Below are 24484 nucleotides of genomic sequence, written 5' to 3'. Positions count from 1 at the left end.
AATGAATAAAAAAATAAACTTAAATATTAAAATATTTTGGGGTGTTTGGTCAATAATAATTCTAATAGATAAAATTGTAAAATTAAATATTTCATTCGCACATTTTATCAGTCTGAATAAAAAAAAAATTAAATATTTATACAGATGGATAAATAATATTTATATAGTTGTTATACATATTTTTAAATTTGAAGTTTTAACTATTGTTATTATATTAAGTTAATAACTTAATAGATCTTTTAGTAATAAATTTTTAAAATGTAGTACAATTATTTTAGTATAAAAATGCAGTAATAGTTATTTCATTAAATCTCAGTTCGATGTAATAAATTTTTAAGAACTATGACAATAAAGTAATAATGAAAACAATGAAATGAACAAATTCTCAATGTATGTATAAAAAATTTATTTATGTAATTATTTTCTGAATCAACAAATAAAAAAATTTTTTTTTTCAGAATAGCGAGACATTTATACAAAATCTAATGATTTTACCATTTTTACTAAGAAAATTAAAAATTAATCTATTAAAATAACAAATTCCAAACATTAAAATGAATAAAACTAACATTCTTATTAGACCACTGGAAAATGTACAATTTTTATCTATTACAAATTTAATTATTGTACTGGGAGATTTATTGCAAAACGATACAGAATTTTCTGTACTTGAGGATAAATTCGAACCAATTCCAATTGTCAATTATCTTTGTGAATTTCTGGATAAAAATATTCAAAAGGAAAATAAAATATTAGCTCTAGGACATAAATTATTGCAAGAAACGGACTTATATGGATCCAAATTAAACGAAACTCTTGATTTGAAGTTCGTTAATGCTGTTTTAAATCATATTATTGAAAACACTGTATTTTCAAAATTTGGCAATACTTTTGGATACTTGTCCGCAATAGTTAATTCAGCAAATGATCTAAGGATAAGATCGGTAAAAAAAAGAATTATAAAAAATCTTCATCAGCAAATATTTCTGAGCGATAATGGAGCATTTTTTACCCTCTCTAATACAACCATCGCGAGAATAACAAAAAATATTATCTTTCCACTATTCCCCAAACCAAAAAAGAATATGAAAATTATTCATTTCAAATACATATACGCTCAAGCTGGATGGTTATTTTTACAAAATGTTGAAAAAAACATTCGTAAAATCACATTTTCTAAATTAATTCAACTGGCACTAAATGTACAACAAGAAGTTATGCAAGGTAACATAGATCCAAGTGCGCTGCAAATTTTTCAACTACCTGCACTATTGTACTATACTCATCACAAGAAACATGGAATTAAGAGAAAAAATTTAAAAAGCATTATGGTAAGCACAATTTTTTGGCAAAAAGTATATAGACGATTTTTTGCAGATTTGAATGTCACAATTGAAAAAATGAGTATTTTCCATAAACGAAATCCATCTTTTCAGTTTCAAACAGCATTTGCCAATTTTCAAAATCGAACTGCTTTGGCAGAGACTATTTTGCGTAAAAATTGTCCAAATATAACTAATTATAAAAGCAAAATTAATGATTACAAAAATAATCCAACGGATTATTATTGTAATAAGCAACTACTGCCAAACGTTAATGAAATATTCTTTAAACAAAATAGAATCATTGCCGAAAAGTATTACTACTATGAAAAGCATTTAATTAACCATGTATTTGATGAGGATTTAAAAAAATTTATCGATCAAACAAACGTGACAATTAAACCGATTAAAGATTTTTGGAATAATCAGTGTTTCAGATGTGCTATCCTCTCGGGTAGACCGATACTAAGTGATGGAATAGATTTATTTCAAATTAGCGACGGAGGAGAAAAGAAAATGATATATGCTTTAATTCGTAGTACAAATGGTATGAAACTGGTGCCTGCTACAGATATGAATTCGTTTTTACAGAATGAAATAGGACTAAATACTAGGGCGAAATTGGACGTACCTTTTATGGCTGAAGATATGAAATCCGCATCGGAGGATGATAATTTTAATACATTTGCAACATACATTGCTAAATATAGAGAAAAGAAATTTTTGGCTAATCTAAAAAGTGCAGGTTACGAGGCTACAACAGTTGAATATGTGGCTAATTTTTTCAAACATCTGATTCCGTTTTACTCTTGTGCTGATGCGATACATGACTCTGATACTTCAACACACACAGCTGTTATGACTTGTATCTTCGATTCTTTAGTATTTTTTCCAGTTTTTGGACTTGGAGCATCCGCTGGTATGAAAATTACTTCGGCCACAATGAGATCAACAGCATTAAGATTAGGAGCACATATGGAGACGTTGACTTTAAAAGAAGCCTTTAAAGCTATAATGAAAATTGGATTTCGTATTATTGCCACTGACATCATTGACTCATTCTCACAAATAATCACAAAGGAATTCATTCAAAATTTTGGTATTACGATACTTCGTTCTTTGGATCCGGGAATTGAGTTTTCGTACATGTTAACTAAAGCTGGTGTAAAAACGCTTGTGAAGAGCTGGGAGTTTCTCAGAAAGCAATTTTCGGTTAATTCCTTTGAACAACTGAAGAGTGTCACTAGTGTTAAAATCGGAACTTACAAGGGATATGATGTACATGTGCAGAGCTTTACTGGTAAAGAGGGTTTTGGATTAAAAACAATTGATTATCATGATAGAATTGTAGAATTAAGAAGAATTCGTGGTTATGCTGATGAAATGCCTGTAGTTGTGATTAATAACTCAAAAAGAAATAATAAATACAAAATAATAGACTTAGAAACTGGGGAGCTTGGTGAAACAGTATGGGAGGTAAAAGATCAAATTTTGGTTGTTGTTGATAAACCATTAAGAAATCATTTGAAAATTATTCAAAGAGAAGGATTTGGTGGTAAAGGTGCCGTGAGAACTGGACAGATAAGAAATAATGCTTTTAATGCTGTTGAATTAAAGAAAACTGAAGCATTAAATTTAGTGAAGGCTCCAAAGTTTAAGAAAATAGTTGATGACGGATTAAGTAATCACGTTTTTTATTTAGGATCGAAATTTAATGCTATTAGTTTTGTTCAACATTGGTTAACGTTTAAGAAATTTCCAGAGTGGAGTCATGCTTATAAATTAGCGGACCCAGAACTTTATTCGAAGATAAGGTTTCATATTTTTCTTGAAGATATTGAATTAAATCAAATAGAGGCAGTTAATGGTGTGTTTAATCATTATGGACAGCAATATGTGAGAGATGTGATTGAAGTTGATCCAGTAATATTATTTAAGTTCTATAAACGTAATATGCTTTATGATTCAATTTCATTTAATGATCAATTTGCACTTGGAAATTATGTAATATCTGGATATAAGAGAGTACATTTAGACGATTTTGAAGGTAGGCATATGAGACGTGCTCTTTATACAACTGCGGTTAGACAGTTTGATAATAACATTGCATTTTCTAAATTTATTGATAACTTTTTGTACACTGTGGATATAAGACATATCAATGAAATGACTTCAACACATATTGGTAAAATTATGGATATAAATCAATTTATGGTTCTGTCTCTTAGCAAGAATGACTTGCTTTCACGCTTTAATGGTGTAATTGATAATTCTCTAATAAGAGTTTTGCATGAAATAAAACTTGATCATCACTGTCTAGCTGTATTTATGATGGAATATTTGCCGTTTAGGACTCATGATTCCATTCTTCTACCTGGTGTCAAATTACGTTTAAATTCCATGAAATTTGATACAATTGAAGGAGAAAATGTATTTGTGATAAACTGGAAGAATGTTGAATTTGACAAAGCCAAATGGCTGGCAGAAACAACGAATAAAATTAAGCACATAATGGATCAAGAGCAAGCTGCACTACAAGTTGAAAATGATATTCTTAATTCCTTTGATACAAGTCTATTAAGGCGTTGAATTTTTCGAAATATGTTATGTTGTTTTTATTATTTTATATTTATTTTTAAAACAGTTTCTTAATACATTGTTGACAATTATTTTTTATATTTAAAACAATTATTTTAGAGGTTGAAGTGACCTTTAGTTCCGTTTGAGGGAATGAGTTAAATAATTTTCCAAATTTCTAAAATTATTCCATTAACTTTTTTGATACTTAGACAAAAAATTCTGACAAAGAAAAACGAACTGTTCCACGTGCAAAAATAATAGGTTTGTAATGGGAAATTAAATATTTATATAGATAGATAAATAATATTTATGTAGTTGTTACATTAATTTTTTTTTAATTTCAATTCATATTCAGAACTATTCATGTATGAAACATTTATGTCATATATTTAAAATATAAGCACAAATAATTTAGTATAAAGTAATATAAATTGTTTCATTAAATCGAAATTTGTTATAGTATAATATTAAAAAATTATATCCACAAACAAAAAATTTTAAACAATAAAGTGAAAAAAATTCTATAAGTATGTACACAAAATTTTATTAATATCATTATTTTCATTAAACATATCCTCAATTTAAAAATTAATACATTCTTCCAGATAAGTGAGAAATTATTTTTCCAAAAATGTTATTATTTTAATGAAAAGAAGACTTACTAGCTATTAAAGCAAAAGTCTCCCTAACGTTAAAATGAAGCATACTAACATTTTTATTAGCCAAGTGGTAAATTTGCAATTCTCATCTATTACAAATTTAATTATTGTACTGGGAGATTTATTACACAACGATACAGAATTTTCTGCACTTGAGGAGAAATTTGAACCAATTCCGATTGTCAATTATCTTTGTGATTTTATGGATAAAAATATTCAAGAGGAAAATAAAATATTAGCTCTAGGACATAAACTATTGCAAGAAACGGACTTATATGGATCCAAATTAAACGAAACTCTTGATTTCAAGTTCGTTAATGCTGTTTTAAATCATATTATTGAAAACACTGTATTTTCAAAATTTGGCAATACTTTCGGATACTTGTCCGCGATAGTTAATTCAGCAAATAATCTCACATTAGAATCGATAAAAGAAAGAATTATAAGAAATCTTCATCAGCAAATATTTCTAAACGATAATGGAACGTTTTTCACCCTCTCCAATATAACCATTGCGAGAATAACTGAAAACATTATCTTTCCACTTTTCCCCAAAACAAAGAAGTATATAAAAATTATTGATTTTAAATACCTTTATGCTCAAGCCGGATGGTTATTATTACACAATGCTCAAAAAAATACTAATGATACTAGTTTTTCTAAATTAATTCAACTGGGACTTGACGTAGAACAAGGAGTATTTCAAGGTAACATAGATCCAAGTGCGCTGCAAATTTTTAAACTACCTGCACTGTTGTACTATACTCATCACAAGGAACATGGAATCAAGAGAAAAAATTTAAAAAGCATTATGGTAAGCACAATTTTTTGGCAAAAAGTATATAGACGATTTTTTGCAGATTTGAATGTCACAATTGAAAAAATGAGTATATTCCATAAACGAAATCCATCTTTTCAGTTTCAAACAGCATTTGCCAATTTTCAAAATCGAACTGCTTTGGCAGAGACTATTTTGCGTAAAAATTGTCCAAATATAACTGATTATGAAAGCGAAATTAATGATTACAAAAATAATCCAACGGATTATTATTGTAATAAGCAACTACAGCCAAACGTTAATGAAATATTCTTTAAACAAAATAGAATCATTGCCGAAAAGTATTACTATTATGAAAAGCATTTAATTAACCATGTATTTGATGACGATTTAAAAAAATTTATCGATCAAACAAACGTGACAATTAAACCGATTAAAGATTTTTGGAATAATCAGTGTTTGAAATGTGCTATCCTTTCCCGCAGACCGATACTAAGTGATGGAATAGATTTATTTCAAATTAGCGACGGAGGAGAGAAGAAAATGATATATGCTTTAATTCGTAGTACAAATGGTATGAAACTGGTGCCTGCTACAGATATGAATTCGTTTTTACAGAATGAAATAGGACTAAATACTAGGGCGAAATTGGACGTACCTTTTATGGCTGAAGATATGAAATCCGCATCGGAGGATGATAATTTTAATACATTTGTAACATACATTGCTAAATATAGAGAAAAGAAATTTTTGGCTAATCTAAAAAGTGCAGGTTACGAGGCTACAACAGTTGAAAATGTGGCTAATTTTTTTAAAAATCTTGTTCCATTTTACTCTTGTGCTGAAGCGATGTTGAACTCCGATACTGCAACACACACAGCTGTTATGGCTTGTATTTTCGATTCTTTAGTATTTTTACCAGTTTTTGGACTTGGAACATCCGCTGGTATGAAAATTACTTCGGCCACAATGAGATCAACGGCATTAAGATTAGGTGCACATATGGAGACGTTGACTTTAAAAGAAGCCTTTAAAGCTATAATGAAAATTGGATTTCGTATTATTGCCACTGACATCATTGACTCATTCTCACAAATAATCACAAAGGAATTCATTCAAAATTTCGGAATTACGATACTTCGTTCTTTGGATCCCGGAATTGAGTTCTCGTACGTCTTAACTAAAGCTGGTGTAAAATCGCTTTTGAAGAGCTGGGAGTTCCTCAGAAAGCAATTTTCGGTTAAATTCTTGGATCATCTGAAAAGTGTTAAAATTGGAACTTACAAGGGTTATGATGTACATGTGCAGAGCTTTACTGGTAAACAGGGGTTTGGATTAAAAACAATTGATTACCAAGATAGAATTGTAGAATTAAGAAGAATTCGTGGTTATGCTGATGAAATGCCTGTAGTTGTGATTAATAACTCAAAAAGAAGTAATAAATACAAAATAATAGATCTAAAAACAGGGGAGCTTGGTGAAACAATATGGGAGGAAGGAGATCAAACTTTGATTGTTGCTGATAAACCATTAAGATATCATTTGAAAATTATTCAAAGGGAAGGTTTTGGTGGTAAAGGTGCCCTGAAAAACTGTCGGTTCAGATTTAAGGCATACTATGATGATGAAAGGAGTAAATCTGATGCATTAAGTATAGTATGGAGTATGAAGCTTAAGGCACAGATATATAATTCTTTAAAAAATCATGTTTTTAATGACGAAATGAGATCAGCTAAAGAATTTGTGGAGTATTGGTTAATTCATGGAAACTTTCCGGCGTGGAGCATATCTTATAAATTAGTGGATACTGAATTTTATTTTAAATTAAGATTTGGTAGTCTTCTTGAAGATCTTAAGTTAAGTAGTGAAAGAGCAATCAAAGGTGTGTTTGATCTTTATGGACAGCAGTATGTGAGGGATGTGATAGATGTTGATGCAGAAATTTTATTTAATTTTTATGAAAACCGTATGCTGTATGGTGTTATTTCATTTAATGATCAATTTGCAATTGCTAATTATGTAATATCAGGATACAATAGAGTATACCTAGATGATTTAGAAGCTTTACATATGAGACGTGCGCTTTACACAACTGCGTTAAGGCAATATGATAATTCTGTTAGGTTTTCTAATTTTATTAATGATTTTTTGTACACAGTGGATCTAAAACTTGCCGCTGATGTATTTCCATTAAATATAGGTAAAATTATGGATATAAATCAGTTTATGGTTTTGTCTCTTAAGAAAAATCATTTGCTTTCACGCTTTATAGGGGTTGTTGATAATTCTCTAGTGAAAGTTTTGCATCAAATAAAACTTGATCATCATTGTTTAGCAGTATTTGTGCAGGAATATTTGCCATTTAGAGTTGAAGATGTCGTTCTTCTTCCTGGAATTAAATTACGTTTAAATTACTGGGAATATGATACAATTAATGGAGAGAATATAGTTGTGATAAATTGGAAGAATGTTGAGTTTGATAAAGCAAAATGGTTAACAGATACAACGAATAAAATTAAATGCATAATGGATCAAGAGCAAGTTGCAATAGAACTTGAAAATGATGTTCTTAATGACTTTGATACAGCTCTATTACCATATTAATATGTAATTATTTAGATACTGTAATATAATGACGACTCTTTTCTTGAGGTGATTAATAACAATTTGTACTCCGTAGAACTTAAACATTGTATGCTTAAAACTAGTTTACAATAAAATAATATATACATATAATATGGATATTTATACAGCTGTTAAATATTTATGTTTATTTTCAAGATACATTTATCTATTTATGAATGTCTACTTTAAAAGAATAAAATTAATATTTTCAATCTAAAGTTACAATGGAAATAATTTTTAACTATTTTTTATAAAATTGTCAAACAAATTTCTTGATTCTAATACAAAGTAGTAATGAAAAAAATTATTAATTTTTTAAATCTTTAGATTTGATTCTGCATTACAATAACAAAATTAATACATGGTAAATTAAAGAAGAAGAAGGGGTAGTCAACTACGATATTCCAGGTACACAGGTTAGATAATCTTATATATTTTATAGATATTCCCAGGTATTTCTCTATTCATTACATTTCACGCAGCTACTAACATAATTTTCAATTTCATTCAAAAGTTTTAATTCAATTAAGCCTTCACTCCGAATTTCTAAAGTTAAATTGCAAAATATTTTCTAATTTTTCTACATGTTTTCTGGAAATACATTCTTCATACGTGCTAAATCAATGTAGACTACCCCTTGAAGATAACAATATTAATTAATATAAATGAGATTCATGTCAAAAATTATAGATTACTCAAATACATTATAACTTTTTTGACAATTCTTACATTATATACTAAAATCAATAGAAATTCTTTAAATATATAATTCATTCATTCTTTCAGATTGTTCATAAGTTAATACCTTAATTTATTCACCAGAAGATAAATTGCTTGCATGCTGATTTGCAAAATTCAATAGATTATATTTGTCATCAACATCAAAATGAATAACACTAATATTTTTAGTAGCCCATGGGAAAATACACAATTTTTTTCCGTTATGAAAACAATAATTATACTCGGTAAAATATTGTACAACGATACAGAATTACATACAATAGAAATTGAACCTATCCCCATTATCAATGCTCTCTGTACATTTCTGGACAAAAATCGTTATAACGAAATTAAAATTTTAGATCTAGGACATAAATTACTGCAAGACACGGAATTCTATGGATCAAAACAAAACGAAAGTCTTCATATAAGATACGTAAATGCCATGCTGAACAATATCATTGCAAACACTGTATTTTCAAAATTTGGCAATACATTTGGATATTTGTCAGCAGTAGTAAATTCAACACGTGATTTAAAATTGCCAACTGTAAAAGAGAAAATAATAAAAAATCTGCACAGGCAAACATTTCTGAATGACAATGGCACGTTTAGCTTGCTCACTAATACAACAATTGAAAGAATAACAGAAAACATAATTTTTCCACTTTTCCCACAACCAGAAAGAAACATGAGTATAATTAATTTAAAATACATATACGCTCAAGCAGGTTGGATATTTTTACGCACTGCACAAGAAAATTATCAAAATACAAGTTTTTCCGAATTAATTTCTTTGGCAAAACATGTAGAACAAGAAGTAATTCAAGGTAACATAGACCCAAGTGCTTTGCAAATTTTTCAACTACCAGCACTACTGTATTACACTTATCAAAAAGACAATGGTATCAAAAGAAAAAATCTAAAGTTCATTATGGTTAGCACATCATTTTGGCATCGCGTATACAGTAAATTATTTACAGATTTGAATGTTACTTCCCAAAAAATGATTGCATTACTCAAAAAAAGTTCAGCCTACCGTTTCCATATGGCATTTTCAAAATTTAAGAATCGAACAGCAATAGCAGAAGAAGTACTCCAAAATTACTGTCCAAATATAACTGACTATACATCGAATGTCATTGACTACAAAAATAATCCAGAGGAATATTATTGTAACAAGCAATTACTACCGAACATTAATCAAATGTTCTCGAAACAAATTGAAAGCATTGCCGAAAAGTATTACTACTATGAAAAGGATTTAATTAACCATGTATTTGATGAGGATTTAAAAAAATTTATCGATCAAACAAACGTAACAATTAAACCGATTAAAGATTTTTGGAAGTATCAATGTTTTAGATGTGCTATCCTCTCGGGTAGACCAACACTAAGTAGTGGAATAGACTTATTTCAAATTAGCGATGGAGGTGAGAAAAAACAGATATATGCTCTAATTCGCAGTACGAATGGTATGAAATTGGTTCCTGCTACAGATATTAATTCCTTTCTTATTAATGAAATTGGACTAAATGAACGAGCACAACTTGACATTCCGTTCATGGCCGAAGATATGAAATCCGCATCGGATGATAGTGATTTTAATACATTTGTAACATACATTGCTAAATATAGAGAAAAGAAAGTTTTGGCTAATCTAAAAAATATTGGTTATGAAGCTACAACGACAGAAAAGGTGTTAAATTTTTTTAAACATCTGATTCCGTTTTACTCATGTGCTGAATCAATTAATGGAGATTTTGGTACAACGGAAAAAGTCATGAATTGTATCTTCGATTCTTTAGTAATGCTTCCAGTTGTTGGAGTACTGACATCAGTAGGTATGAAAGTTACCACAACTGCGATGAAATCAGCATTACTTAGTTTGGGTGTAGAGATACAGACTTTAAGTTTAAGAGAGGCCTTTAGAACTGTTTTAAAAACTGGATTCCGTTTATTAGCAGTAAATATCATTGACACCTTTTCACAAATAATAACAAAGCAATTTTTTAGGGATTTTGGTATTGCAATTCTTCGAGCATTAGATCCAGGAGTAGAATTTGTGTACATATTAACCAAAGCAGGCGCTACGGCACTGATGAAGAGCTTAAAATTGATCAGAAATAAGTTTTCCGCTAAAGGTCTAAGAAATCCATCAACTGTTAGTGATGTTAAGATAGGTGACTATAAGGGCCATACAGTTCAAGTGCAAAGCATATCAGGACAGGATGGATTTGGATTTAAAAGAATCGATTTTCAAGATAAAATTGTAGAGTTAAGGAGAATTCGAGGTTACTCAAATGAGATGCCCGTTGTAGTTGTAAACGAAGGGAGAGTGCGAAAGAAATTTAAAATACTAGATCTAGAGACTGGGAAACTTGGTCCTACGGATTGGGAAGAAGAAGGTGGTGTTTTGGTGGTAGCAAATAAACCTTTAACTGTTCGTTTAAGAACTATCATTACAGAAGGACTTAGTGGTAGAGGAGCTTATCAGATAGCTGTTGTCAGATTAAATATTTTGGATAAAATTAAATTTAATGAAAAAATAGCGCTTGATTCAGTAAGTGACCCTGTAAAGAATAAAAATTTTGAAGAAACTTTAAAGTTTTATGTTTTGGAAAATTCCAACAAACAGCCTGCAGACATTGTCGAACATTGGTTGGAGCATAAGACTGTACCGATATGGTGTGAAGAATATAAAATATCTGATAGGGAACTTTTTAGGTCATTGAGATTTGCAGAATTTGTGGAAGATTCGAATCTGTATCAAGGACAGGCTGTTAATCAAATTATGGATTTATATGGACAGCAGTATACAAGAGATATCATCAATGTTGACGTGGATTCGTTGTCTAACTTTTATTTTGATAAACAGCTTCACAATACCATAGCATTTAATGACCAATTTGCAATAGCTAATTTTATTACTTCTGGATATAGTAGAATACATTTTGATGATTTAGAAGCTTGGAATATGAAACGTGCATTGTATAAAGCAGCATTAAGGCAATATGATGATGTTTCCTGTCATGGGTTGATTATGACGAATTTCATCTCAACTGATATGACAATTCCGACTGATTTTTTTCCTCTAAGTAAAGGTCAAATTTTTGAAACAAACCAATTTACCATTCTTAAAAAGTATGACAATAGTTTAATCTCTTCTGTCGATGTGTTGAAGTATAATTCTAAGGAGGTTATGAATTATATATATCTCGATGAACATTTTTTGGCAGTATATTTGTTTAAATATTTGCCCTTTAAATATGATCAAGCTATTCTTCTTCCTGGAGTGAAATTAAGGTTAGAAAATTGGGAATTGAAAATAATTGATGGAGAGAGCGTTATTTTGATGCAATGGAGAAGTCTTCCTATTGATCATTCTAAATGGTTGGCAGATACATTTAACAAAATTAAATTTGCAATAGATAAGGAGCAGCTTGCAAATTCTGTTCTTATGGATTTCGATACAAGTTTGTTATAAATTTTTGATTTCAAACTATTTTTATTTATAAATTTTGTAATTCAAATCCCTTAACGACCTACAGAACTTGAGAGAAAATACCCAGCTTTATAATCCGCAGGTTTTTAGTGTTGCTACTTAAAAATCATTGAAAAACAAAATTTTGTAGTTGTAAATTTCAGATTACACAAATTTTCTAGATTATGCTACTAGTTAAGTATATTGTACGAAATAAAAAATTCCTGATTCTTTTTAGTAATATAATTTTTTTAATGGCTATAAAATTTTAAGAAATCTATCATTAGACATGGAGTTTCTAAATTTTTAAAATCATATATTGACCGAGTTATCATGGTTTAAATTCACGTGTCTTTTTGAATTGTACTTGTTCAATCCGTACCGAAAATTTCCAATGGTACTGTCTATTTATTTTTTTAAACTATAGCAATTTAACATCGAACATATATTTACACAAATGGTAAGGTCGTATTTGTATGGTTGGATATATTTGTAACATGCGTGTGAATTGTCAAGGTTAATTTATGTATAAGACAACATAATTAAAATTTATTCAAAAAAAGTTAAGGATTTCCACGTGTTAATCAAAAAGGTAAAATTAAAAACATTAAAATTTGTTTAAATTCTATGCAAAAATAATAAAATTATAATTCTATTAAGAAAATTTTTGGCATTCAATGCGGACGGTAAAATTATAAAGAATTATTTGATCGTTTTCATTTTTCAAGTTTAGCTGAAAATAGAATTTTTGATATAGTTCTTTTTTTTAAAAAAAATATTGTCTTCTCAAATATATGCGCCTAAACTATTTTTATTATTAACTTTGCACGACGCCTTCAAGATTTGTTATTATTCATATTATATTAGTTGTTTTAAGCGCTGAACATTTTAGTTTAAAATCTTTTTTCATTATAAAGAAATTTTGGTTTTCGCAAAACACATTTTCCCCTACTATACATATACTATACACTATACTATACATACATTTTAAAAGTGACTACAATGTATTTTAAGATAATTCTTTTTGCAGTGGATATTAGAATTTTCAGGATAAAAAGCAATTAATAAAAAAAAAATGTTTAACATTACTATTAAATTAATTTCGTATGGATTAAGATTGTGTAAACTTTCATGAATATTCTATACTTTATTATCTGTTTAGCACTAGTTTATTTTATAATTTTTTAAAGTCGTAAGAAATAAAGATATAAATACATGCTTTTATATACAGATAACATAAATATATTTAAGCAGTTGTTTAATACACGTCTATATTCAAAATTCATTCCTTTCTGCATGTCTTCTTTAAAAGGGTAAAATTAATAATTTCAATTTAAGGTTAAAATGAAAATAATAGGTAACCAAAAAAAATTCTCAAAGTATGTATGCAAATTATGTTTATATTTTAATTTAAAAACGTGCATAAAATTGTAATTATTGTTTTTTAATTTCTAGATCTGTTTGAATGTTTATAAAATAAATATATGTAGTAATTTAAAGATAAAAATTTAAATTTAAAAAAATATAATTCAATCAAACAATAGCAGAAATCATTGATTAAATAAATAAATTATAATTTTTGAAAGAACAATTTTTTAACAATTCTTACTTCATATACTGTTGCGAATAATTCCATATAAGTTCCTCAATTGGTATTAAAAAATGATGAACTAAATCAGGTTCATTAACGCTCATTAAACCTCGTCTGACCAAGTAAGATATTGCTCAACCTTGAGTGGGGCGGATCCAAGTTATCGAACTCAGAGTAACACTACCTTTTGTAACATTGCAAGGTAGCAAATTCAGTTTAGTAACAAAGTTCACAGAAAATATAACATTGATTATTCTAACTAAATTGTTGTTTAATAAAACTCATCGACAATGGAAGAACGAGATCTTCTATGTCGTGACTCTATAGTGTTTGAGTAGATTGTTAATATGTAAATGGATATAAAGAACTACAAGAGGAATTCAGAAATATATAATAATTAAACAAAAAAATAAAAAGAGAATTCTGGAACCATTATATAACAAAATATTTTTAAAAAAGGATACAAAAGATTTAATATTTCGTGAGTGAAACTTTATTTACATACACACACTATTAAATTTATAACACGATGTTTTGAAATTTAAATATTATTCAATAAATAATTCATTAATTCTTTCAGATTGATAAAAAAGATAAATTGCTTGCACGCTGATTTGCAAAATTCAATAGATTATATTTGTCATCAACATCAAAATGAATAACACTAATATTTTTAGTAGCCCATGGGAAAATACACAATTTTTTTCCGTTATGAAAACAATAATTATACTCGGTAAAATATTGTACAACGATACAGAATTACATACAATAGAAATTGAACCTATCCCCATTATCAATGCTCTCTGTACATTTCTGGACAAAAATCGTTATAACGAAATTAAAATTTTAGATCTAGGACATAAATTGCTACAAGACACGGAATTCTATGGATCAAAACCAAACGAAAGTCTTCATATAAGATACGTAAATGCCATGCTGAACAATATCATTGCGAACACTGTATTTTCAAAATTTGGCAATACATTTGGATATTTGTCAGCAGTAGTAAATTCAACACGCGATTTAAAATTGCCAACTGTAAAAGAGAAAATAATAAAAAATCTGCACAGGCAAACATTTCTGAATGACAATGGCACGTTTAGCTTGCTCACTAATACAACAATTGAAAGAATAACAGAAAACATAATTTTTCCACTTTTTCCACAACCCGAAAGGAACATGAGTATAATTAATTTAAAATACATATACGCTCAAGCAGGATGGATATTTTTACGCACTGCACAAGAAAATTATCAAAATACAAGTTTTTCCGAATTAATTTCTTTGGCAAAACATGTAGAACAAGGAGTAATTCAAGGTAACATAGACCCAAGTGCTTTGCAAATTTTCCAACTACCAGCACTACTGTATTACACTTATCAAAAAGACAATGGTATCAAAAGAAAAAATCTAAAGTTCATTATGGTTAGCACATCATTTTGGCATCGCGTATACAGTAAACTATTTACAGATTTGAATGTTACTTCCCAAAAAATGATTGCATTACTCAAAAAAAGTTCAGCCTATCGTTTCCATATGGCATTTTCAAAATTTAAGAATCGAACAGCAATAGCAGAAGAAGTACTCCAAAATTACTGTCCAAATATAACTGACTATACATCGAATGTCATTGACTACAAAAATAATCCAGAGGAATATTATTGTAACAAGCAATTACTACCGGACATTAATCAAATGTTCTCGAAACAAATTGAAAGCATTGCCGAAAAGTATTACTACTATGAAAAGGATTTAATTAACCATGTATTTGATGAGGATTTAAAAAAATTTATCGATCAAACAAATGTGACAATCAAACCGATTAAAGATTTTTGGAAGTATCAATGTTTTAGATGTGCTATCCTCTCGGGTAGACCGATACTAAGTGATGGAATAGATTTATTTCAAATTAGCGATGGAGGTGAGAAAAAAATGATATATGCTCTAATTCGCAGTACGAATGGTATGAAATTGGTTCTTGCTACAGATATTAATTCCTTTCTTATTAATGAAATTGGACTAAATGAACGAGCACAACTTGACATTCCGTTCATGGCCGAAGATATGAAATCCGCATCGGATGATAGTGATTTTAATACATTTGTAACATACATTGCTAAATATAGAGAAAAGAAAGTTTTGGCTAATCTAAAAAATATTGGTTATGAAGCTACAACGACAGAAAAGGTGTTAAATTTTTTTAAACATCTGATTCCGTTTTACTCATGTGCTGAATCAATTAATGGAGATTTTAGTACAACGGAAAAAGTCATGAATTGTATATTCGATTCTTTAGTAATGCTTCCAGTTGTTGGAGTACTGACATCAGTAGGTATGAAAGTTACCACAACTGCGATGAAATCAGCATTACTTAATTTGGGTGTAGAGATACAGAATTTAAGTTTAAGAGAGGCCTTTAGAACTGTTTTAAAAACTGGATTCCGTTTATTAGCTGTAAATATCATTGACACCTTTTCACAAATAATAACAAAGCAATTTTTTAAGGATTTTGGTATTGCAATTCTTCGAGCATTAGATCCAGGAGTAGAATTTGCGTACATATTAACCAAAGCAGGCTCTACGGCACTGATGAAGAGCTTAAAATTTATCAGAAATAAGTTTTCCGCTAAAGGTCTAAGAAATCCATCAACTGTTAGTGATGTTAAGATAGGTGACTACAAGGGCCATACAGTTCAAGTGCAAAGCATATCAGGACAGGATGGATTTGGATTTAAAAGAATCGATTTTCAAGATAAAATTGTAGAGTTAAGGAGAATTCGAGGTTACTCATATGAGATGCCCGTTGTAGTTGTAAACGAAGGGAGAGTGCGAAAGAAATTTAAAATACTAGATCTAGGGACTGGGAAGCTTGGTCCTACGGATTGGGAAGAAGAAGGTGGTGTTTTGGTGGTAGCAAATAAACCTTTAACTGTTCGTTTAAGAACTATCATTACAGAAGGACTTAGTGGTAGGCCAATTGCTAACATAGCCCATTACAGAGCAAAAGTTATGGATTTTTCCAAAATGTTACAAATCTCGGCTCTATTATTAGTCAGTGACCCCTTAAAAAAACAATTTTTGGTAGAAACTTTAAAGTATTATGTTTTGGAAAATCCAAATAAGCTTCCTAGGCATTTGGTTGAACATTGGTTGGAGCATGGTACGATGCCAATTTGGTGTGAAGATTATAAAATAACAGATGTGGAACTTTTTGAGTCATTAAGATTTAAATCATTCGTTGAAGATTTGAAACTTGATCAGGAAAAGGCTGTAAATCATATATTAGATTTATATGGACAGCAGTATACAAGAGATGTCATCAATGTTGACCTGGATGCGTTATCTAATTTTTATTTTGATAAACAGCTTCACAATATCATAGCATTTAATGACCAATTTGCATTAGCTAATTTTATAACTTCTGGATATAGTAGAATACATTTAGATGATTTAGAAGCTTGGAGTATGAAACGTGCATTGTATAAAACAGCATTAAGGCAATATGATGATGCTTCCTGTCTTGGGTTGATTAAGTCGAGTTTCATTTCAACTGATATTACACTTTCAGCTGATTTTTTTCCACTAAGTAAAGGTCAAATTCTTCAAGTGAACCAGTTTACCATTCTGAAACAACATGAGAGTGTTTTGTTCCCTTATTCGGAAGTAATGAAGGATTCTTCTGATAATCAGATTTTGCATTATATTAAACTTGATCATCATTGTTTGGCAGTGTATTTACAGAAATATTTGCCTTTTAAAAATGATGAAGCTGTTCTACTTCCTGGAGTGAAATTAAGCTTAGAAACCTGGGACTTAAGAATAATTGAAGGAAAGAGTGTTCTTGTGATGAAATGGAGAAGTATTTATTTTGATTCTTCTAAATGGCTAGCAGATACCTTTAACAAAATGGTACTTGCAATGGGTGAGGGCAATCTTGTAAATAATGTTCTTATGGATTTCGATACAAGCTTGTTATAAGGATTTGAATTTCGTTCTGAATATTTCACTTTATTTTCATTTATAAATTTTGTACTTTAATAGGATCGGCAGAATTTCAGAAATAGTGTTTAGCGTAACTCAAATTGTTAAATTTTTATGTAACTTTGTATGTATTCTGAAGATAATAATGTCTTTGATTAAAAACCTAAATACCATTTTTAAACAATTAAAAATAGGGAACCAATGGGAATGACTATTTTTAAAAATTGATTTTATATCCTTGAAATTTATTAGTTGGAGAATTTTCAGCTTGTTGATTAAAAATTAAAAAATTATTTTGTACGTTTTTAAAATATTTACTGTGTTTGACTGTATGTAGAATAAGAAATAAATGTAAATATTAATTAAAGTTAGATTTTACTTAATATTAAAAATTATATATTTTATTACTAAAATAGTTGTTAATTTTATAAAATTAAAAATGTGAAATTTAAGGTTTAACGTAATTTAAAAATTTGTCCCTCTAAAGTTACATTCCATTTTATGTAAATAATTTAATAATATTGCTAAATTAAATTTGAAGTAGTCAGTTTTAACAATTTACAAATAACATTAATATTTACACAATTGAACGAATAACAGTAGTTTCGTCATGCACACCTACTTTCAATGTTATCAGCTAATATTAAAACATGTTTGAGAAATAAGTTTTCAATTGTAAATGTATTTAATCGAGTTCAAAATTTTAATAAAATTAGCTTCTTTGATTCCAGTAACGTTTTAGAAAATTTGTTAAAACTATTTACAGTAGAAGAAGAAATTCAATGAATATAGAAAACAAGCATTTTTCAAGTATGTAAGAAAAAATATACTACTTTAATATTTTTTTTTAATGTATATATATTAATTTTATTTTTAACTCGTTTTTATTCCCAATGCAATGTTTATATCCTACTTTTTTATTTGTATTTTTATAATAACGCGTTTTTGTACTATCAGTCCCTTAGTTAAGTTCAGCTAAAATAAAGAAGAAAAAAATATCATCAACCTCTCAATTAAGTTTAGCTAAAAAAAGAAGAATAGTGGTAATTTTGTTAAATAGCAACCTGAAATTAAACACTATGCTGATTTAAAAACATAACCTAAAAATCCAATTTAACTTCTTCTGTTTCTGGAGACGAATTTGAATAAATGCCATATCTTTTTTTCTTTATTTTTTAAATTGTTTTTATTAAATAATTAAAGCACTTTTTAAATCATTAAATAATTATCAGCTATTAGGAATTTCCTTAAATAAATTTTTGTATGGAATTTTTCAAAACAAAAAAATTTTACGTTTTTGCAGATTAATGTTCAAATATTATAAGCGAACATTTTTTTGGGCCTATCGTTGCTCAAATGCAAATGAATTTTAATATATTAATCAATCAGAAATATATATATCACTCAAGCTAAAATGAATACGGACAATTTGATCATCAGTCCTTTAGCAAATACTGAATTCTTTTCAGTCATAAACTCTATAATTATACTACGTGGATTTTTGTTCAACAATACACAATGGACAATAGTAGGCAAAATTGATGCAATACCAATGATAAATGATCTTTGTGAATTTTTGGATAAAAACAATGAAAAGGAATATAATATTTTAGCTTTGGGACACAAACTTTTAGAAGAAACGGATTTTTTTGGATCCAAAAAAAACGAAAGTTTGAGTTTGAATTTCGTCAATGGAATGTTTGATCAAATTATTGCGAACATTGTATTTTCAAAATTTGGTAATACATTTGGATATTTGGCATCTATAGTGAATTCAGCAATTGATTTAAAATATACATCTATTAAAGAGGAAATTTTGAAAAATCTTCAAAGGCAAAAATTTCTCAACGATAAAGGAACATTTTTTACACTTACTAACATAACAATTGCAAGAATAACAGATAAAATAATTTTTCCTCTCTTTCCTCATTCAAAAATGAACATGGAGATCATTCATTTTGAATACTTATATGCTCAAGCTGGATGGCTACTGTTACGCAGTGCTAAAAGAAAAATTCATAATACCAGTTTTTCAAAATTAATTACCCTAGCACAAAATGTAGAACAAGGAATAATTGAAGGTGAAATTGATCCAAGTGCATTGCAAATTTTTCAACTTCCTGCATTGCTGTACTATACTTATCAGAAGGAAAATGGTATTAAGAGAAAGAATTTAAAAAGCCTTATGGTAAGCACAAATTTTTGGCACCGAGTATATAATCAATTCTTTACCGATTTAAATCTAACAACTGAAAAAATGATTACTTTTCAAGAAAGAAATCCATCTTATCAATTTCAAATGGCTTTTGCAAATTTTAAAAATCGAACTGCCCTTGCGGATGAAATTTTGCGAAAAAATTGCTCGAATATAACTGACTATGAAAGGGAAATTAATATTTATAAAAATAATCCAACGGATTATTATTGTAATATGCAATTACAACCAAACGTTAATGAAATATTTTTTAAACAAAATAGAATTATTGCCGAAAAGTATTACAACTATGAAATGTATTTAATCGATCGGGTGTTTGATGAAGATCTAAAAAATTTTATTGATCAAAAGAACGTAACAATTAAACCGATTGAAGATTTTTGGAACAATCAGTGTTTTAGATGTGCTATCCTCTCGGGTAGACCGATACTAAGTGATGGAATAGATTTATTTCAAATTAGCGATGGAGGAGAGAAGAAAATGATATATGCATTAATTCGTAGTACAAATGGTATGAAACTGGTGCCTGCTACAGATATGAATTCGTTTTTACAGAATGAAATAGGACTAAATACTAGGGCGAAATTGGACGTACCTTTTATGGCTGAAGATATGAAATCCGCATCGGAGGATGATAATTTTAATACATTTGCAACATACATTGCTAAATATAGAGAAAAGAAATTATTGGCTAATCTAAAAAGTGCAGGTTACGAGGCTACAACAGTTGAGAATGTGGCAAATTTTTTCAAACATCTGATTCCGTTTTACTCATGTGCTGATGCGATAAATGACTCTGATACTTCAACACACGCAGCTGTTATGGCCTGTATATTCGATTCTTTAGTATTCTTACCAGGTCTTGGACTTGGTACATCCGCTGGTATGAAAATTACTTCGGCCACAATGAAATCAACAGCATTAAAATTAGGAGCACATATGGAGGCGTTGACTTTAAAAGAAGCCTTTAAAGCTGTAATGAAAATTGGATTTCGTATTATTGCCACTGACATCATTGACTCATTCTCACAAATAATCACAAAGGAATTCATTCAAAATTTTGGAATTACTATCCTTCGTTCGTTGGATCCGGGAATTGAGTTCTCGTACATGTTAACTAAAGGTGGTGTAAAAACGCTTCTAAAAAATTGGAACTCGCTTAAAAGTCAATTTTCCATTAAATATGTACAAAATCTGAAAATTGTCACTAAAATCAAAATTGGAACTTACAAGGGATATGATGTACATGTGCAAAGTATTAACGAAAAAGATGGTTTTGGATTGAAAACAATTGATTATCATGGTAGAATTGTAGAATTAAGAAGAATTCGAGGTTATACTGATGAAATGCCCGTTGTTGTAATTAGTAACGGAAGAAAACATAACAAATACAAAATAATAGATCTAGAAACAGGGAAACTTGGTAATATGGAATGGAAAGAGGGTGATAAATGTTTGATAAGTGAAGTTAAACCCTTAAGAGTTCGTTTGAAAATTATTCAAGTTGAAGGTCTCAGTGGTCGTGGTGGTGTAATGAGATTAAAGGCTCTTGAAAGGATAAAAGACGAAAGAAATTTTGCTGTTCACGAAATAAAAGAGCCGGCTGATAAACAAATTATTATTGACTCTTTGGAGCAATATGTTTTGGAAAATCCTACTCAACGAAATCCTATCAGCATTGTAAAATATTGGTTAAAATATAAATCATTACCACCATGGTGTGAAGAATATAAACTAATTGATTCAGTTCTTTTTAGAAATTTAAGATTTAAATCCTTTCTTGAAGTAAGTTTATTAAAACGTGAGGAGGCAATGAAACGTGTTACGGATATTTATGGACAGCAATATATTAGAGATGTAATAAATGTTGATGTTGACCAGTTGTATGATTTCTATATTTCTCATCAGCTTCACGATGCAATTACGTTTGATGATCAGTTTGCATTGGCTAATTTTATAACTACTGGAAGAAATAGAATACATTTGGATGATTTTGAAGCTTTGAATATGAAAATTGCACTTTATAAAACAGCATTAAGACAATATGATAATCAAAATATTATCAAAATGACTGATCACATTTTTTATTCAGTTGAACTGAAACATTATACTGAGTTTTCTTTACCTTTTGAATCAAAAATGTATGATTTTGGTCAGATCACTATTTTGAATCGTCAAATTGATGAGTTGCTTACAGTTTTTAAAACTACTAATGATAATTCTTTAATAAAAATCTTGCATAAAGTTAAACTTCATCATCATTGTCTAGCTGTATATTTGGAAAAATATTTACCTCTAAATTCTCAACATGTTGTTCTTTTGCCTAATATTAAATTATCCCTCACTACTTGGAGATATAATAAAATTAATGGAATGAATATACTTGTAATAAATTGGAAGAGTGTTGATTTTGATCAATCTAAATGGTTAGCGGACACAACAAATAAAATTAAAAGTTTAATTGATCGATCGTAATTATTGGAGATTATTGTTAATTAATTAATACAATGTACATTCAAATCTATTTCAAAAGATCAACGAAATTAATCCACGTGTAAAATAAAATACAATAAACATATTTATATAAGTAAATCAACAATTATACTGATATTAAATACCTATCTATATGAAAGAAATATTTATTATTCAGACTTTTAAAAGTATTTAAATTATGTATTTAAGCACAAAATAGTAATAGATATTTTAACACTGTTTAATTAAAATTTTTAGAATAAATATTTTTTTAAAAAGTTTAAATTCAAATACTTTTTCTTCTAAAAATGTTTCATCTAAAAGGTACATAAAAATTAAATATTATAGAATTTATTTAATAAAATAAAAATATTTTAAAAACATGTACGTAATAATTTATAAATATAAACATACGAAAAAATTAATACCTACGTAAAGAAAAAAATAGTTTATATCTGTCAATAAAATTTTTAAGTTAATATAAAATAATGTTAAAAAATAAACAAGTGAAAAAACTAATTATATTTTAATTAAAAAAAAAATATTCACCATTAAATATTCATAGTTAAAATTACAAAATTTACATCCAATATTTACTAAAAAAGAAGTTCAATAAATTAAGCAACATAATTATTTATTCTTTCAGATTAATGATATAAATAATCACAATCAACCAGATAGAAATTGATGACTACTGCTAGAAAAGTATATTTTTAATTATCTCTATTTTTCAAAAAATTTATTGTCAAAAATGAACAACGCAACACTGTTCATCAGTCCTTTGGAAAATACACAATTTTTTTCCGTTATAAATTCAATAATTATACTGGGTATAAAATATTGTACACTGAAAATCAAATAGAAAGTAACAACACTGTAAAGAACCTATTCCAATAATAAATAGTCTCTGTCAACTTTGCACATAAATAACACTGGCCAACAAAATTTTGGTGCCCAAAGGGTTACAGCCGATTCTTATAGGATTTTGTCCGTAGAATCCGTATCTGGCCATGAAAATGCTGGATTGGCTCTAGTTTTCGAGCAATTTAGGTTTAAAGGTGTCAAAAACTGCATTTTTGGCACTTTTTGAACGTCTGTAAAACAATCAAGCTACACAATAAAACAGTCCGCATACGACGAAATGAAAGCTTAATTATTACCCTTTGAGACCCTAAAACAAAAGATTAGGTAATTTAAACTTTAAAATATTGGGAACAGTTTTTGAACTCGCGGATGCCCGAATTATGCTCAATGCTTTCACGTGCATTTCCTAATGCATAGGACTGAACTTAAATTGTTTTTTTAGTATTTTTGGGCCGTTGACTACGAATTTGAAGTCAGGTTTCAAAATTTCAAAATGGCGGATCCAATATGGCGGACACGAAAATTAAAAAATCGTTGGGTTTGTCATAAAACTTGGTACTGGGGAGTTTTCGGGGTCGCTGATTACGAATTTAAAGTCAGATTTCAAAAATTCAAAATGGCGGATTCAACATGTCGGACACGAAGATTAAAAATTGTTGGGTTTGCACTAAAACTTGGTACAGGGGAGTTTTTGGGGTCGCTAATTACAAATTTAACGTCAGATTTTTAAAATTTTAAATGGCGGACCTAATATGACGGACACAAAAATTAAAAATCTTTCTGATGGTTATGAAATTTGTTATTGAGAAATTTTTAGGGTTGCTGATTTTAAATATAAAGTCAGATTATGAGATTTCTGTAAGTTCCGATTTTTCGGTATTATAGAGTGAGCACTGACAAAATCGTTGAAAATGGGAAATGTATTTTTTCAGTATGTAAAGCTTGTTTTTTTAAAAAGTTTAAGTTATTTTTGGGTCCGCCATTTTGATTTTTTGAAATTTGACCTAAAATTCATAATCAGCTACTCCGAATATTCCCCAGGACCAAATTTCATGAAAATGCGAACGACTTTTAATTTTTGTCTCCGCCATATTGTATTCACCATTTAAAATTTTTGAAATCTAACTTTAAATTCGTAAATAGCGACACCAGAAACTCCCTAGAATCATGTCTCATGACAATTCGAAAGATTC

The 24484-nt window shown here is 28.7% G+C and overlaps 6 protein-coding genes across 13 annotated transcripts in view; all 6 read left to right on the top strand.

The window, feature by feature from the left end:
* The window catches only part of LOC127286015 (kin of IRRE-like protein 3), a 567542-nt gene that overhangs the window by 496021 nt on the left and 47037 nt on the right, over nt 1-24484 (top strand). The gene's annotated exons all lie outside the window — the stretch shown is intronic.
* On the top strand, nt 300-3937 carry LOC127286002 (uncharacterized). Its single transcript, XM_051312262.1, has 2 exons — nt 300-390; nt 459-3937. Exon 2 carries the CDS (start codon nt 555-557, stop codon nt 3909-3911), a length of 3357 nt encoding a protein of 1118 aa, XP_051168219.1. The 5' UTR covers nt 300-390; nt 459-554; the 3' UTR covers nt 3912-3937.
* LOC127286004 (uncharacterized) lies at nt 4336-8026 on the top strand. Its single transcript, XM_051312266.1, has 2 exons — nt 4336-4429; nt 4508-8026. Exon 2 carries the CDS (start codon nt 4599-4601, stop codon nt 7941-7943), a length of 3345 nt encoding a protein of 1114 aa, XP_051168223.1. The 5' UTR covers nt 4336-4429; nt 4508-4598; the 3' UTR covers nt 7944-8026.
* Nucleotides 8206-13035, top strand: LOC127286006 (uncharacterized). Of its 2 annotated transcripts, none has more exons than XM_051312269.1 (2): nt 8206-8372; nt 8751-13035. In XM_051312269.1, exon 2 carries the CDS (start codon nt 8851-8853, stop codon nt 12169-12171), a length of 3321 nt encoding a protein of 1106 aa, XP_051168226.1. In that variant the 5' UTR covers nt 8206-8372; nt 8751-8850; the 3' UTR covers nt 12172-13035. The 2 variants fall into 2 exon arrangements, with proteins under 2 accessions (XP_051168226.1, XP_051168225.1); XM_051312268.1 differs by having other exon boundaries at nt 8206-8380.
* LOC127286005 (uncharacterized) lies at nt 13664-18101 on the top strand. Its single transcript, XM_051312267.1, has 2 exons — nt 13664-14240; nt 14340-18101. The coding sequence occupies exon 2, from the start codon at nt 14414-14416 to the stop codon at nt 17735-17737; it is 3324 nt and encodes a 1107-aa protein (XP_051168224.1). The 5' UTR covers nt 13664-14240; nt 14340-14413; the 3' UTR covers nt 17738-18101.
* On the top strand, nt 18424-22501 carry LOC127286007 (uncharacterized). Its single transcript, XM_051312270.1, has 2 exons — nt 18424-18550; nt 19044-22501. Exon 2 carries the CDS (start codon nt 19155-19157, stop codon nt 22428-22430), a length of 3276 nt encoding a protein of 1091 aa, XP_051168227.1. The 5' UTR covers nt 18424-18550; nt 19044-19154; the 3' UTR covers nt 22431-22501.

This window comes from Leptopilina boulardi, unplaced genomic scaffold (assembly GCF_019393585.1).
Source record: "Leptopilina boulardi isolate dan_hultmark-lab unplaced genomic scaffold, ZJU_Lbou_2.1 LbouV2_342, whole genome shotgun sequence".
Taxonomy (NCBI): domain Eukaryota; kingdom Metazoa; phylum Arthropoda; class Insecta; order Hymenoptera; family Figitidae; genus Leptopilina; species Leptopilina boulardi.
Note: the sequence above shows the minus strand (reverse complement) of the source record. Positions and strands in the feature narration are given on the sequence as shown.

Bases quoted from the DNA above. Each gene is read 5' to 3' on its own strand.
- LOC127286002 (XM_051312262.1), top strand. From the start codon at position 555: ATGAATAAAACTAACATTCTTATTAGACCACTGGAAAATGTACAATTT.
- LOC127286004 (XM_051312266.1), top strand. From the start codon at position 4,599: ATGAAGCATACTAACATTTTTATTAGCCAAGTGGTAAATTTGCAATTC.
- LOC127286006 (XM_051312269.1), top strand. From the start codon at position 8,851: ATGAATAACACTAATATTTTTAGTAGCCCATGGGAAAATACACAATTT.
- LOC127286005 (XM_051312267.1), top strand. From the start codon at position 14,414: ATGAATAACACTAATATTTTTAGTAGCCCATGGGAAAATACACAATTT.
- LOC127286007 (XM_051312270.1), top strand. From the start codon at position 19,155: ATGAATACGGACAATTTGATCATCAGTCCTTTAGCAAATACTGAATTC.